This window comes from Quercus robur, chromosome 2 (genome assembly GCF_932294415.1).
Source record: "Quercus robur chromosome 2, dhQueRobu3.1, whole genome shotgun sequence".
In the NCBI taxonomy this organism is placed as follows: Eukaryota; Viridiplantae; Streptophyta; class Magnoliopsida; order Fagales; family Fagaceae; genus Quercus; species Quercus robur.
This window is the reverse complement of record NC_065535.1, coordinates 67,365,056-67,379,317: the sequence shown is the minus strand read 5'-3', so window position 1 is coordinate 67,379,317 and position 14,262 is coordinate 67,365,056. Positions and strand designations below refer to the sequence as shown.

At 34.0% G+C, this 14,262-nt stretch overlaps 1 protein-coding gene across 1 annotated transcript; it reads right to left on the bottom strand.

Moving 5' to 3' along the window:
- Nucleotides 1-3,003: 3,003 nt before the first annotated feature.
- On the bottom strand, nt 3,004-13,153 carry LOC126714641 (protein SAWADEE HOMEODOMAIN HOMOLOG 1-like). The gene is made up of 9 exons (XM_050414874.1): nt 12,978-13,153; nt 10,611-10,696; nt 10,417-10,462; nt 10,203-10,341; nt 8,508-8,571; nt 6,541-6,592; nt 5,520-5,663; nt 3,521-3,640; nt 3,004-3,320 (listed from the first exon to the last, which is right to left on the bottom strand). Exons 1-9 carry the CDS (start codon nt 13,026-13,028, stop codon nt 3,183-3,185), a joined length of 840 nt encoding a protein of 279 aa, XP_050270831.1. The 5' UTR covers nt 13,029-13,153; the 3' UTR covers nt 3,004-3,182.
- Nucleotides 13,154-14,262: the final 1,109 nt, after the last annotated feature.

Genomic DNA, 14,262 nt, shown 5'->3' with positions numbered 1-14,262 from the left:
CTGATTCTCATAAACCTAATATTATGAGGTATGATATCCTCCCAATCTACTCGCTCAAATATACCCATAATATGTCCCATCCTTTCAGCTAAGTTCAGGTATTGGTACTCTAGAGGAAGCCCATGCAATTGGACCCAAATTGAAACAAAATTTAGTTGAAGCCTCTCAATCACCAAGTTGGGCCTCCATTTCTCCAGAACAAATCCAGAACAAATAGAGCCCCATCCACAGCCCATGGTCCTTCCGAGCAGATATGGTTAAGATCATCAACATGCTCAAAATGTAAGATGTAAAAGTATGAATCCCTTCCGATGATCATCACATTACCTCTAATCCGCCATGCAGCATTGATAATTTGTTGAAGATGGTTCACAGAAAACTTCCTATATTTTAAAATGAATCCAATGGCACAGAAGCCCCAAAAATCCTGTTGGATTGTGACTTCTTCGTGATCAGGTTCTATTATAGGGCCATGTCGGGCAAAATGAATTTCTTCATCAACACTAGAGTATAGGTCAGACTCCACTTCATCTGCAAACAAATCAGCGTTGGTATTTGATCCACTACTTTTCGTATAGCCGAATTCTTGAAAATTGAAAGGGTCATCCATGAGAACCACAAGGATTAGGTGAAAAGGTTTTGCATGCAAAGGACGAACAGAGAAAAGGAAGTAAGGTTCAGATAGATGACAGAAGGATAGAAGGAAAAGAACGTATGGGAAGTTCAGTGTGAGATAGGGAGAGCGAGAAGAGAATGTCAACTAGCAACTTGTAAACGAAGACACATGGTAGCGGAAAAGACAAAGGAAGCTAGAGAAAAGAAAAAAAATAGGACACTTATCAGACATGCAAAGGGGAAAGGAGACGAAGAGAGTAGACAAAGCAGTGGTTGGCATTAAAGAGAAAAGTCGGCTGAAATGAGAGACAAAAGGGGGTTTGAAGTTGAAAGGTTTAAGTTACATTAGATATAACTTAATATTGTCTCAATATATTCTGATTTGTTTTAATTGAATTCAGTTTCAACCTTTATAACTCTTTTTGAATGTGAAAAAGCACTCACTTTTGCTGAGGCATCATTTAATAAGTGGGGAAGCTAAAGCACATTCACTTTACATGCAGTTTACACAAATTTTGTTAGAAATGGAGAGTGAATCCATAAATTTTACAATACAGAAAAGGGAAGATAGGATGCCCTACCTAACCTAGTGTTAGGAGCTTTACTTGTTACTGATGATGGCATGAGGAAAGATGGTGCTTAGGTAGCATTAGATCAGTCACATGGTTTTATGTCTCCTCAACACACTGATGGTTTCTTATACCAGATTAGTAATGCTCCTAAGGGCTCTTTAAGGGGAACATGCCCAGCCTCCTTATTGGAGTTGGGTCGACGAACAATGTGAGAGGGCACAATGTGGAGACACCTTGCTTCATATGATGCCCTAAGGCCATGGTAGAGTATGGCCATGGTAGGTAGAGTTGGTTTTTTATGATGGGTAGTAGCAGGTAGTGTTGACCTTATTTTGTGGTGCATGGCATGGGTGGCTTAGTTGCTGATTGCTTGTGTGTGGGCTTGGTTGCTTGTGTGCAAGGCAGGGCTAGGCTTCCATGAGGATGTGAAAATAGATGCTGTGTGCAAGGCATGCGCTACTACTATATATACATGATCTAAAAGCCAAAGGAAAAATTGAATTAACAACCTCCCTTATATTGGCAGGAAAAGTTGTTACAACAGCTACCTATCTAATGCTTACTCATGGAGTTGAGCTGTCAATCTATAACTACTGCTTAACTCCCTAATCCATATGAATAAACTGTTCATGAAAGGGTTTCAGCTTCTATTAAGTCCAGCAACTCCTTGCTAGCCCAAGTAGTCTTAGCTTGTACTGTACAATTGTGCTATGGGCCGTTCTTGTTCCATGAATGGGGCTTTTAGGAATACTCTTTTCGGATCGCTATTCACGAGAAGACTTACTCGACTCTCCCACAACATCCATTAAAAAGTTATTAGGTGATGTAACACTGATAAAAATTACACTAGATATAACTTTAAAGAAAAAAAAAAAAAAAACCCAAAACAATTATACATATGATATTTAGTAACCTTTTTCAAGTGATGTTTACCTAGTGACATAGTATTAGTGTTATTGAAACTCCCCTTTGTACGGGCCGTTTTTTTTTTTTAAATTTTTGGGGTAAACTAAATGTCAAACCCCTTATTATAGGAATGTTTTCAAATAAAACCATATTGGTGCAAAGGTTGTAAAATAAATTCCATATTTAAGACTATTACAAATTAAACCTTATAATTATGCTAATTTCACATTGAGATTTGGGCTTTTTAGGGTTTGATTTTTTTATAGTTTGATTGGGAGGTTTAATTTGGTACGATTTTAAAATATTTGAAATCAACAACATTGTGGGGCGTAATTTTAAAACCACTCTAAAGTATATGGTTTAAAATGTAACTTGTCCTTTTTTTTTTTTGGTCAAATAAATAAATACAAACCTATTACCAAAGTTTTTAATAATGTAATGGAGGTTGTTCCGGTTTGGCCATGAAAATGAAATATTTTAATATATATAAAAGGTCAGTTAGGTTTTTTTTTTTTTTTTTGGGGTGGGGGGTGGTGTTAATTATTGAAAACTCTTACTGATCATAAATTTTTGTAAAATCCCTACCATGTACCGACCACTGCCATAGACAGTGACAGAACTACATACAGACCAAGGGGGCCATGGTCCCCTGGCCTTTAGATTTTTTCTTACTAAAATATGCCAATATAAATTATATGAAAGATTTGGTTCAAAATTTTCATTTTTGGCCCCCTAAAATTGAACAATTCAGTGTCCCAAAAACCCAAAAAAAAAAAAAAAAAAAAAAAAAAAGAAAAGAAAGAAAGAAAAAGAAGCTACAGTGGTCATCTAGTTCATATATGTGGCCTGTTGTCCCTTTCCGAAACAAAAATAAAAATCAAAAAATTTTTTTCTAACAAAAACAGTAAAAAATTGTCCAGGATCACATCCATAGACACAACATTCCAAGATTTTCAGAGTACCACAAGTTTTACCTTATGTACAAACATATCCCAATGTCACACTTCGCAAGAAGTGAAAAAGATTACTTCCATTTGGCCACAAAAAAAGAAAAAGAAAAGAAAGATCACTTCTGAGGGTGAATGTAAGCTAAAAAGGAAATTTGACTCCTTCTTGGATGTCAAAAGTGGGCTGTGAATAATGTTGTGCAGGCCCTACTTCAATACCCAGAGCGGACTGTGAATAATGTTTTGGCCTGCAACATATCCTCCCAAGATCAACTTTTTCCTGTTATGCAGCAAATGAAATCAGGCAGCAATAATGAATATAGTTTTCACACAACCAAAATTTTTTAAGAGCAGTGATCAGATACAAAAAGAAAGAAATTTGGAAGTTTTGCGCACACACACATGAATGCACAAATGAGAGAGAGAGAGAGAGAGAGAGAGAGGAGAGAAATTTAAACAATGTAATTTGTCCTTTATTACCTCAGTATTATCATGATCATAGCGGACAGTGAAGATGCACCTGCAGCCCCTAATGTCATGTTGCCTCTTATGGATTCCCACAACATAGGCATCATGGTAAACTGCATGATCTTCCCTTTCCTGTAAATAAGCCAGGTGCAGACACCAAGATGCACCAAATTAGTGCTAATTTGAATTTCAAATTTTGAAAAGTTATTGATGTAATTTTGTCTTGATTGATGTTTTTGTGGGATTATGTTTTATGTTTGAATTACTTTTCTTATTGATGTGCTCTTTGAAGCCTATTTTAAAAAGGCTCCAGTTAACATGTAAGACACCAAGGTGGACTTTGACGAATGGAATTTTGAATTGGAAAATTTTCAATTGCTGGGTGCTAATTCCTAGCATCTTAGGTGCTGAATTAAGTTGGTTGGTGCTGATTCCATGCAAACCCCTAAGTGCTGATCTTTGGTTTATCATTTTCCACCATGTTCAATTTTCCCCTTTATCCTCCATTTGATATTGTCTTGCATTAGGGGTGGCAAAATAAGCCCAAACCCATTTACCCATCCAAACCCGTTCATCCTAATTAAACCCAAACTCACCCAATTATTAATTGGATTAAATGGGCATCAACCCAATTAGACCCAATAATTATTAGGTTTTAACTAAAAACCCATTGAGCCCCATTTAACCCAAATTCAACCTAACCCTTTCCAAAAAAAAAAAAAAAAAAAACTCCAGACGTTGTTTTCATTTTCTTTGATTTTCTTGGCTTCCAAACACTTCTCTCTCAAACCCAATCAAACCAAAACCCTCTCTTTCTCTCTCTGCTCCTACATCCATGTTGTCCTTCGAACCCCAGCTACCAAAACCACAAGAAGAAGAAGAAGATGAATCCTCCAAACCTTAGAGCAAGAAAGCTGCCAAGAAAGAAGCCGCGAAGCTTGAGAAGCTAAAGCGCCGCCAGGAAGCCGCCGTGGCCTCCGGCGTTCAGTCACTTTCGATGGAGGATCCGCTCGCCGACAATTACGGCGACGTTCCAATTTTGGACCTCCAGTCGAAGGTCGCTCCTGATACCAGGGTCTGGACCAAGATCGGCGAGTTGGCTGAGCCATTAAACGAACAACAGCTTCTTCGTTCTCCGATCAATGTCAAAATCAAACAACTTCTTTGATAGGGTTTGCGATTTGTTTTCTTTTTCTTTTTCTTTTTTCCTCTTAAAAGCAATCTCTCTCTCTCTCTCTGCCCCTCCCTTTCTTTCTCTTAATTCTTTACTTTAGCTATGGATTTTGGTGTGGTTTCAAAATTGGAAGCTGAGGTTGGTGAGGTTGTGGAGAAAGATCCGATTGGACGATTCGTTTGGGTATGAGATTCACAATCTCTTTTTGCTGTTTGTTTGCCAAGAAAATTAGGTGCAAAAGTTTTGTTTTTTTTTTTTTTTTTTTTTGAGAAACAGGTGAAAAAGATTGAACATAGAAATTTGAGTTTTTCACTTTAGGGCATTTTGGTAATTTTGATAATTGGGTAATTGGGTGGGTTGGAGTTTACCCATGATTATTGGATTGGGTTGAGTTTGGATTAGAGGTAATTAGTTAAATGGGTTTTAATTGGGTAAATGAGTTTTAAATACCCAATCCAATTATGCCCACCCCAAACCCACTCATTTGACACCCCTATCTGGCATCAGTGTTGACTGTTGAGGTAAAAAGAAAGAGACAACTATAATGTTGAGGAAAGTTTTAGAATATCTAACCAGGCCAGTCCATTATTATCTTCCTGAATTAAGACAGACTGATAATATGACAGTTTTCTTCTCAAAAAAAAAAAAAAAAAAAAAAAAGAAAAGAAAAGAAAAAGAAAAAGAAAAAAGAAAGATAATATGACAGTTTATTATTCAAGACTTTTTCATATCTAAGAAGTCACTATCTCAAAGGCATAATGTTTGTATGAGGACGCATGATTGTAACACAGCTTATGGATCATATCCAAAAATAAATAAAACCAAGGAAAACATTACCTGGAAGCACAGGACAAGATCTCCAAGCTTCACCTCATGACACTCAGAGTGTTCTAAAGGAATAGACCGCTCACGCACTCCCCTTTTTACATTCACCCATTCATCCTCCTCATTACCAAAGCCAGAAAATCGTACACGAACTACCTGTGATATATAATAGCACCTTTACATATATTTGCCAATATCATGCATTATGATTTTTATTTGGACACTGGACAGTATCACATTTACCATATAATTGGATGCAAGGGGTTAACATAGATACTGATTTTGTGAGGGTATGATAAGTGCACCTTGTTGCATTGAGTATGTATACCATAAATGTGTTGCAAAATAAAGCTCGTTTTTTTGTTATTTTTTGCTAACTTGATTGTTTCTTTTGCTAATAGTTTTCCTTATCCAGATAAATTGAATGTATGAGAACAGTAATTAATCAGGAAAAAAAAAAAAAAAAAACCTAATGATTTTATGATTTGAACCAACACGGTTCTATTTTTTTTATAGGAAATGTACCAAATATTAGTGACCCTGACAATTGGATTTCTAATTCCCACAGGTAACTCATCGTTCTTTACCACTGAAAGTGGCAGAATATTGATATCAGCTAGTAAGCTATACAGTTATATACGCAATTCTTTCCCTTCCCTTATGAAGAGAGAAGTTAGTTATGCCAAAAAAAAAAAAAAAAAAAAAAAAAAAACAAGAACCAATGCTTAAACCAAATTGAATAAATTCAACTCTAAATTAGCCTCGCTCATATTATCCTAAATTTAAATCACGTTAAATACCAGTAAGGGCTCAAAACTAGCTCTTGCTTGAAATAATCCAAGCAGCTGCTGTTCATGACGCACATTTATGTGACAAACATTACAAAGCGGCCAGTTTCATTTAGCATGTAGACATGGAAGAGTTGTAATTTTTATTTTTTTTCTTTCCAAAGATATTAATAACCAAAAGGGTCTTATGTTAAAAAAAAATTGTTATTGTCCCAAAAGTATATAAATCCGATAATGAATCTTACAAGTTCGCCGGTACTAAGAAACTTGTAATTGAGGAATGAAGCAACATCATACCTGGAAAGCCATTAAAATATTAGCTATGGTTCACAAATCAATTCAAAAGGAGATTACAATATTCACAACCAAGATCATATATTTTGAAATTGATTTTCACCCTGGCGGTAAAGATACTTGTAAGTTTAAATTATCTTGAGATTGCATTATAACATCATGGAAACTGGCATTTTGAGAACCACCACTACAAGAATCCTTATACTTTCATCAAGTTTTTAAACCTTTTGTTGTATCAAAGCAACAATTTATGTTCTATTCTGAATTAATTAGAATTCAACAAGCGATCCTAAAAAAACACTACCAGTGTAGACAAGAACTACCTTTAGATCTTTTGGCCTATTAAGGCCAGTAGGCCACACAATATCATAAACAAAGTATGATAAGTGATGAAGTAGGAAGAATTAATTAATGCTTCAAAGTTTGGGGTTAAGGGAAGTACAGGGTGATGCTGGTAATAATTTAGAAAGGTAATAACATTATTATAACAAAGCATGCATTGAAAATAAAAGAAGGTATATTATAACTCGAATAGAATCATACCAGTCATTGAAAAGAATATTGATATAAGCAAAAGTTTCGTCACTTCACAAGATTTTCTAAATCCTAACAAACCTTCACTTGTCCACAAATGTAATGTTTTACAAAAACCATTTCTTTCTTAATGTAATCTTACTTTCACAGTTTCTTTTTACTTTTCTAATATATTTTGTATTTTTTTTTCCAAGTTCTGAATTAATAGCAATGTGCAAACCCAGTATTCCAGCATCAAGTTCTATATTTGACCTTTACAAATATATCTGTGTACACATCAACCCAAAATCATTAATGTCAAAAGATAAAAAAAAATAGTATTGGCATGAAGTTTGAACTATTTAAAGTTTTAAACACATATTTAATAAATAAAAAATAGAACTTACTTTATTGAGATTGCAACAGATTGTAAAAAGGAATGTAGATTTATAATGTAATTAATGCAATAGTCTATTCTGGTTATCATTCCATCTTTGCATACCTACTATACATAGTTATGTGCACTTTCAGGGTGTCTTTAAGAGGCAAAGTTGGAACAGCAGGGGTCACTGTTTTAGTATGACTCCATAAGAATGATTATAGGCATTAAAAAACAAGTATAACAACTCACAGACCACAAAAGTACATAAGAAATGGAACTAATGGCTTCCTTTATATGTAATTGCTATATTTTGGGTTGGTCTTATGTAGACTACAAAGCTCCCACTTCTACAAGGTCTGTTAGAGGTCATTTGTAGGCAACCTCACCCTTATTTTTCCCTGGAGAAGCTGATTTCCATCCTCAAACCGGCGACATGGCGCTTTAGGTGAAAGGCAATTGCCATCACACCAAGGCCCGATCTATTATTGATATATCTTGGCATTACCTGAAAATTGGTCCTAGCACATTATCCTGTTTATCATGTCTTATAAATAGCAAGGGTCTTCAATGCCCTCAATTTTTAGTTGACAAAATCCCCACAGAAATACAATGACCAACCTGCCTAAATTTAATGATTTCAAGTTGTGCAAATTATTGGGAAAAGAAATCAAAGAAATTGAAAATTTTAAACCAAGCTGGTAAACTTTTTCAACATATTTAAATATTACTAATTTGGGCTGTATTCTGATAAATGAATAAGATACACAAATTTAAAGGAACGCATAAGTGCTCCAAAGTGAAGCCTATTCCAAAGCATAAGGCACACTAAAGCAATTAGTTAATGACATTCATTTATGTGCTAAATTAGTTCTTGTATAATACAAGGAATATAATAATAACAAATCCTATTTATGTTGACATATAGATGCTGTAGAATTTATGCGCTATGTATAACGCATAGCACATATTTCCAATACCTATTAAGCATATATTGCATGTCTCGATTAAAAGGTATGTTCTCACCATGCATTATCTTTCTTTGATTTAGCTTCATATGTCAACCCTGAAAGATCTGAAATCTTTTTACCTGCATTGACCTTGTTATCATAAGCTTCTCTAGAAAATTATAATTGCATTATAATTTATTTATTTATTGGTAAGTTACACATGCACATAGTGAGTCTTGAACCTACAACCTGAACTTCCACCTAATACTTGCAAGGAAATGAGGTGCTAATTGAGCTAGAGGTCAATGGAAATTATAGTTGCATTAAATTACATGTAATATTCTGATTTTACCATTATAAATAAGATAGCTTGTTGAGAATTCATTTTAAAGCATAGCATACCTCCATGGTCTGAAATGAGGATAACATATGGCATTAATACAACAATTAAAGTGGCCAAAAATATGTAGCCCTATGTATTGCCAAAAATAACCCATCTCAGATGGTCATTGAGTGATTAACAGTAGCAGAAATAATAAATATCAAATACTAGACAAGACAGAGAGAAGTAAGAAGCATACCTAAAACAATGAAAATAGTTTTTTATTAAGACAAAAAGAAAAAAGATATGGTACTCACGTAGTTAATTAATATGAGTATGATAGAAATAAAATATATTGGAAATTGAACTAATTAAATCAATTTGCAAAAATGCAACATTACTTATGCAACCGCAGAACCAACATGGTCAGTGGGCTACAAGATTTGTACTTAAAATATCTGAAGTGCACTTAATTTGGCTCATTTACTAATTTTCTGAAAGTGGGTAAAAGTAACCTTATACCTAGAAAAAATAAGACTTTAAAAACTGTACATAAGCAATTAAGCTAATAAAGCTCAAATAAAGAAAAGAAAGCTAAAGCTTAGAACAGAGTCCACAGAAAACTTCTGAGCACCATTTCATAAGCTGAGCAATAGTTCTTAAGTTGGGGCCAACATGCTGATAAGGTGCCCACTCTGGGTTGTTGAAGCAACAGGCAATTGTGTGCAACCATGCATTAGTGCAAATTTCTTAATTTACAATCTATTGATTAAGGAATGGGCACTATTGAAAGATTGAACCCTAACCAAACCTACCTTTATATGCCAAGCCTGGACCATTATACTATCAAGGATTTTGTTGAGCTTTAAGCAGATGAATCCACACTAGGAGATTCATTAGATTGAAATATTTTGTGCTGTGATTTTCTTGTCTTCTTCTCTTTGTAGTGAATTTGATGATATGTCAGCATAAAGAATGTCTTAACTAATATTGTTGGTCCCTAAGGTTTAGCCCAAGACCAATTTAGTCCTTGAAGTTTAAAATGATCACTTAGTCCATTAGATGACATGGTCAAACTAAAAATTGACACATCATCACTCCTTAGAGATTAAAGCAATCACTTAAAATTTGTTAGAGACTAAAATTGATCACTTTAAGTTTGTTAGGGACCAAGATCTCTCATGAGAAAAAGTTTAGAGATCTTGGACCAACAATGTATTTTGCCACAGTATTAAATTTTACTCAACAGGGAAAGATTTTTTTTATTGATATTGCTGTAAACAAACCAAAATATAAATTTGTGATAAATTAAACAACTTTTCAAAATTATTTTTCTATATGCAATCACCATTTGAAGCATTGAATTAAAAACCCAAACAAGTATTGAACAGAATATTAATCATGAGTATCTTGTCAACAGTTTGCACCCATGCTGAAAAAAAAAAAGACCTTTAGGATTTAAAGAGCCTTCAGGGGCTTTGCTTGAAATAGGTACATCTGAAAGATCATCAAATAATTTCAGGGCACCAGATGAGGGAGTAACTTTATCCTGCAACTGTTCTTTTCTATTTTGGAACCAACTTTGCACCTATAACACAATGAGAACAAGGTAGAGTTATAAAAGTTTCAAATACAAAGAAATTGTAGTGTTTGAATGAAAAACCTGCTCCCATGTTATGGCAGATTTTCCAGCACGACTAGCTGAGCAACTGCAATGATAGAGCAAGCCAAGAAAAAGATACGATACGAGGATTAATTACACCCTATTATAAGGAAGCACATTATCTTCTTATCACTTTAAGAAACCATTTCATTGAAGTATGCTATAGTTAAGATATGAGTGAAATGGAAGTTCACCTAAAGCTGGTTGCAATATCTTGGAACAACGCCTGACCAAGTGATTGTTCCCCTATCTCCTTAAATATCTTCTCCATGTCTTTAATCTATGAACAAACAAAAAAGTAATAATCATCATAGAAGCTAGACAAAAAGAGAGCAGTATGATGGTAAATTGGTAATATGAAATGTAAATTGCAAATTAAATGAAAATAATCTAATTCCAATTAGTGGGGTTCAACTAATCTCAAGATTTGATCTAAGGCTGCAAAAACAAAGGAACATTCTTATTAGCCCAAATGTAAAAGAATTTTGCACACACTGCCAATTGCGATGCTTTAGCTTTAGCAAGCTTTGATCAACCAAAAATATACCCACATCAGATCCTCTTTGTTTTAAAAGGTATCAGTTGGAAAACTCATCTCATCACCACCAGAAGAAACATAATAAATATATGAAGGCAGGTCATACAGTTCAATCATATATTGACGAGTAAAATGAACATGTCATAATTATACTAGAATATAAGATTTCACAATCTGTCATTTATTTTCCAGAAAGCATTTCTGCAAATCTCAGACAATGCTCTGACACAGAATCATGTATTATTCAAAATTATATAATAATTTCCACCATAAAATGTTCAGGCATTACTAAATCATCAATTTTGGAAGAAAGATCAACTCTTCCCACTTTGTTAGAATAATTAGCTAATCATCAAAACTTTGATGCAAGTGAAAGTGGAAAGTAAAGCAAAATATAACAATTAATGTCCCCTCTGACAGGATTGTCAGACTAATCAATACAAATAAATGTACCCAATGTTGTTAAAATAGCGCTTAGGCGAGCTTAAAGCTCAACCCCGAGGTCTGAAGGCTTCACTTAGTCGAAGTGAAGCTCATTTAATGAAGTGCACCTCAATGACCTCATGCACGCTTTTCTGGCACTTTGTGAAGAAGCAAATAGCAGGCTTATGTGCGCTTTTTATTTTTTGCTAAAAAGAATATATAATGAATCATCAAAAGTAACTACTTGATCTTGAAGGAAATGATATGGAAATTGATTTATTAATCAAACATTGTTTTTAAGGTGTTGTATTACACAAACAACTTTTTGTTTATAACAACATATCGAAAGACATGAACAAGGATAACTTACTATTCTTGTGGTTTTTGGTCTTTGCCTTTTGGATTTATTTTCAAAGAACCATATACTTCATTTGACCATAGCTATCCCAATTATGAATTTTTATAAGGTACAAGAGAATTATACAAAATGTCTTGTTTAAACTTTCTATGAGTAGATTGCTATCATATTGTTGTCCATAAATAATTGTTATCACTTTTACTATATAAAAATTTAAGAAATAGAAATAACTTATATAAAATTTAAACTTACAAATTGTGCAATTGCACCATCCATTTTATCTAAATAAGAAAAAGACATTATTATTTTGAGTCTATTAACTTTTTTTTTTCTTATAATATGCTCTGTATCTTTTTATTAGAAATTATTATACAATATATCTGAAACGTGCGCTTTACTTTAATCGGTCACGGTCTTACACTTTGCTTTGCACCCAGACTCCAAGAGGCTTGTGTTCTTAAGTGCACTTGATGGTATTACCAACACTGAATGTACCACGTGGTAACTCATATCCTTCAAAGAGGTACAAATCCTCTTTAGAGGTGCACTTTTCCACTGATGTCCGATGTGGAAATAAAGTTTATGTTGTGTTTTACTTGTACCATACAAGCCCTGTAACAAAAATTTAGTACATTCTAACTATTGAGTCTTATTTGGTAATCTTTCTCTGTTTCTTTTATGCAAATTTCCTTTTTCTCCTTTGGTGTTGCAAATACAATAAATGCTCAAACACCCTCATAGACAAAATAGCAACTTCAACCTTGATATGGTACAACATTATCAGCCACTCGAATCTAGATGGCAATATCATACGGTAAGGTAGTGCATACTGTACACAAAGCAGAAAACTCTACTTGTAACTACATCCCCTATGATTCTTCTTTCAATGGAGATTGCCCCCTATCCAAGCTTAGTAAAGCCTCCCAAGCCTACCACTGAAGACCTCAATCAAAACCCATCTTCATATAATCATATTATGTAATATCTAACCACTAGCTAGTCAGCCAGCCACCCCAAAAAAAAAAAAAGTCTTCTATTACTTTATTTTAGAATATACTTAATTGAATTGGAGAACCAAGTAAAACCCACAAATGTCAAATTAGAAAGAACCCCATTGGAGAAAAAGTACATGCAATCAACCAACTGAACCAGATAATAAAAGGAAGCTAACTAAAGCAGTTAAATTTAAGCTGAGAAATGAAGGATCCATGAGTGGATTCACAAAGAGGATGATGAGTGTACCTCAGCTAGAGTGAATTCAGAGAGAGAATCCTTTGGACCAAACCCCTCCATTGCTGAGAGTGACTGATTGTGAAAGTGACGGAGTAAACAGAGAGAGAGACAGAGGAAATGCCATTGTCTGTGACTCTGTGCTTGTGGGGGGATTTGTCACTTACACGTGTCTTCTCAGGGGAGCCTCGGAAGTCTGAACTCTGCACTGACCTTTCAGAAAAGAGGAATACTTTAAAAGGTACTAACTAAACGCACCGTTTCACAGTAAAACAGAAAACAAAAAAGAGCTAAAAGAAGCACAGGACATAGGAGGACAATAGGCCCATATAGGATGACAGAAGAAGCCCATTTTGTAAGAACCTGGGCTGCTGTGTTTGCAACCCAAGGACTGTGGGAGGCAGTCTAATACTTGAAAGCTAAAAAAGCCCAAGTGGATATGTTCGCATTGATGTTCCAGTCTGCTTGCGAGGAAGAGGATTTAATGGCACCTATAACATTGAAAAAAAAAAAAAAAAAAAAAAACCCCATTTATGATAATATTTTGTGCTTGGAGTTGGAGCAAAGTTGTCAATATAAGGTCATTTCGGTTTAATAAAGGAAGCGAAATATTTCAGTATACTAATACTAATTTAACGTTTCAGATTATCGTTATATATTTAAATCAAAACATTTGTTTATTGACTTCTAATATCAACAAATTAGTTTTTGACAGTCACATTTTTTTTTTTTCATATATATAAGAACAAGTTTGGTTACAACTCCCACTAAAAAAATTAACATAACTATATATTTCGAAAATCTAATTGTTAGACTGCATTTTCTTTATGTTCTTAATACACATATTAAATTTCGTGTCAATCAAATGTTATTTATTATTCAATCTTTAAACTTAATTTTCATGCATAATTTTAGACTACTAATAATTGAAAGGGAAAATTACAACTTATCCACTTGTGATTTGGCCAAAATTTAAGTTACCTACTTGTGGTTTAAAATTTGACATTTTATCCACTTGAGGTTAGCTCAATTAGAGTTCCATAACCCACCTTTATTAAAAACAAGGCTAAAAATGTAATTTAACTTCACTTTTTTGTCACTTTCCTCCAAAAAAAAAAAAAAAAAAACATAAAAATACAAGAGAAAATAAGATCAAAAGGTGGTTGGTAACAAATTTTATTCAAAATCTTAGCTTTTAATTTGTAAGAGATGGGTTTTTGAACTAACAGTTAAGGAGAAATGAGGCTCTTGTAAAGAGAATGATATTTGAGACTGAGTCAAATTGTAAACAAGGGAT

What these genes read in the sequence shown, in the direction of transcription:
- LOC126714641 (XM_050414874.1), bottom strand. Translation starts at nt 13,028, where the DNA reads ATGGAGGGGTTTGGTCCAAAGGATTCTCTCTCTGAATTCACTCTAGCT. An exon ending in GATATTGCAACCAGCTTTAG is followed by an intron (nt 10,463 to 10,610) that starts GTGAACTTCCAT and finishes CTATCATTGCAG; the next exon opens with TTGCTCAGCTAGTCGTGCTG. An exon ending in ATGATCATGATAATACTGAG is followed by an intron (nt 3,321 to 3,520) that starts GTAATAAAGGAC and finishes GCTGCATAACAG; the next exon opens with GAAAAAGTTGATCTTGGGAG.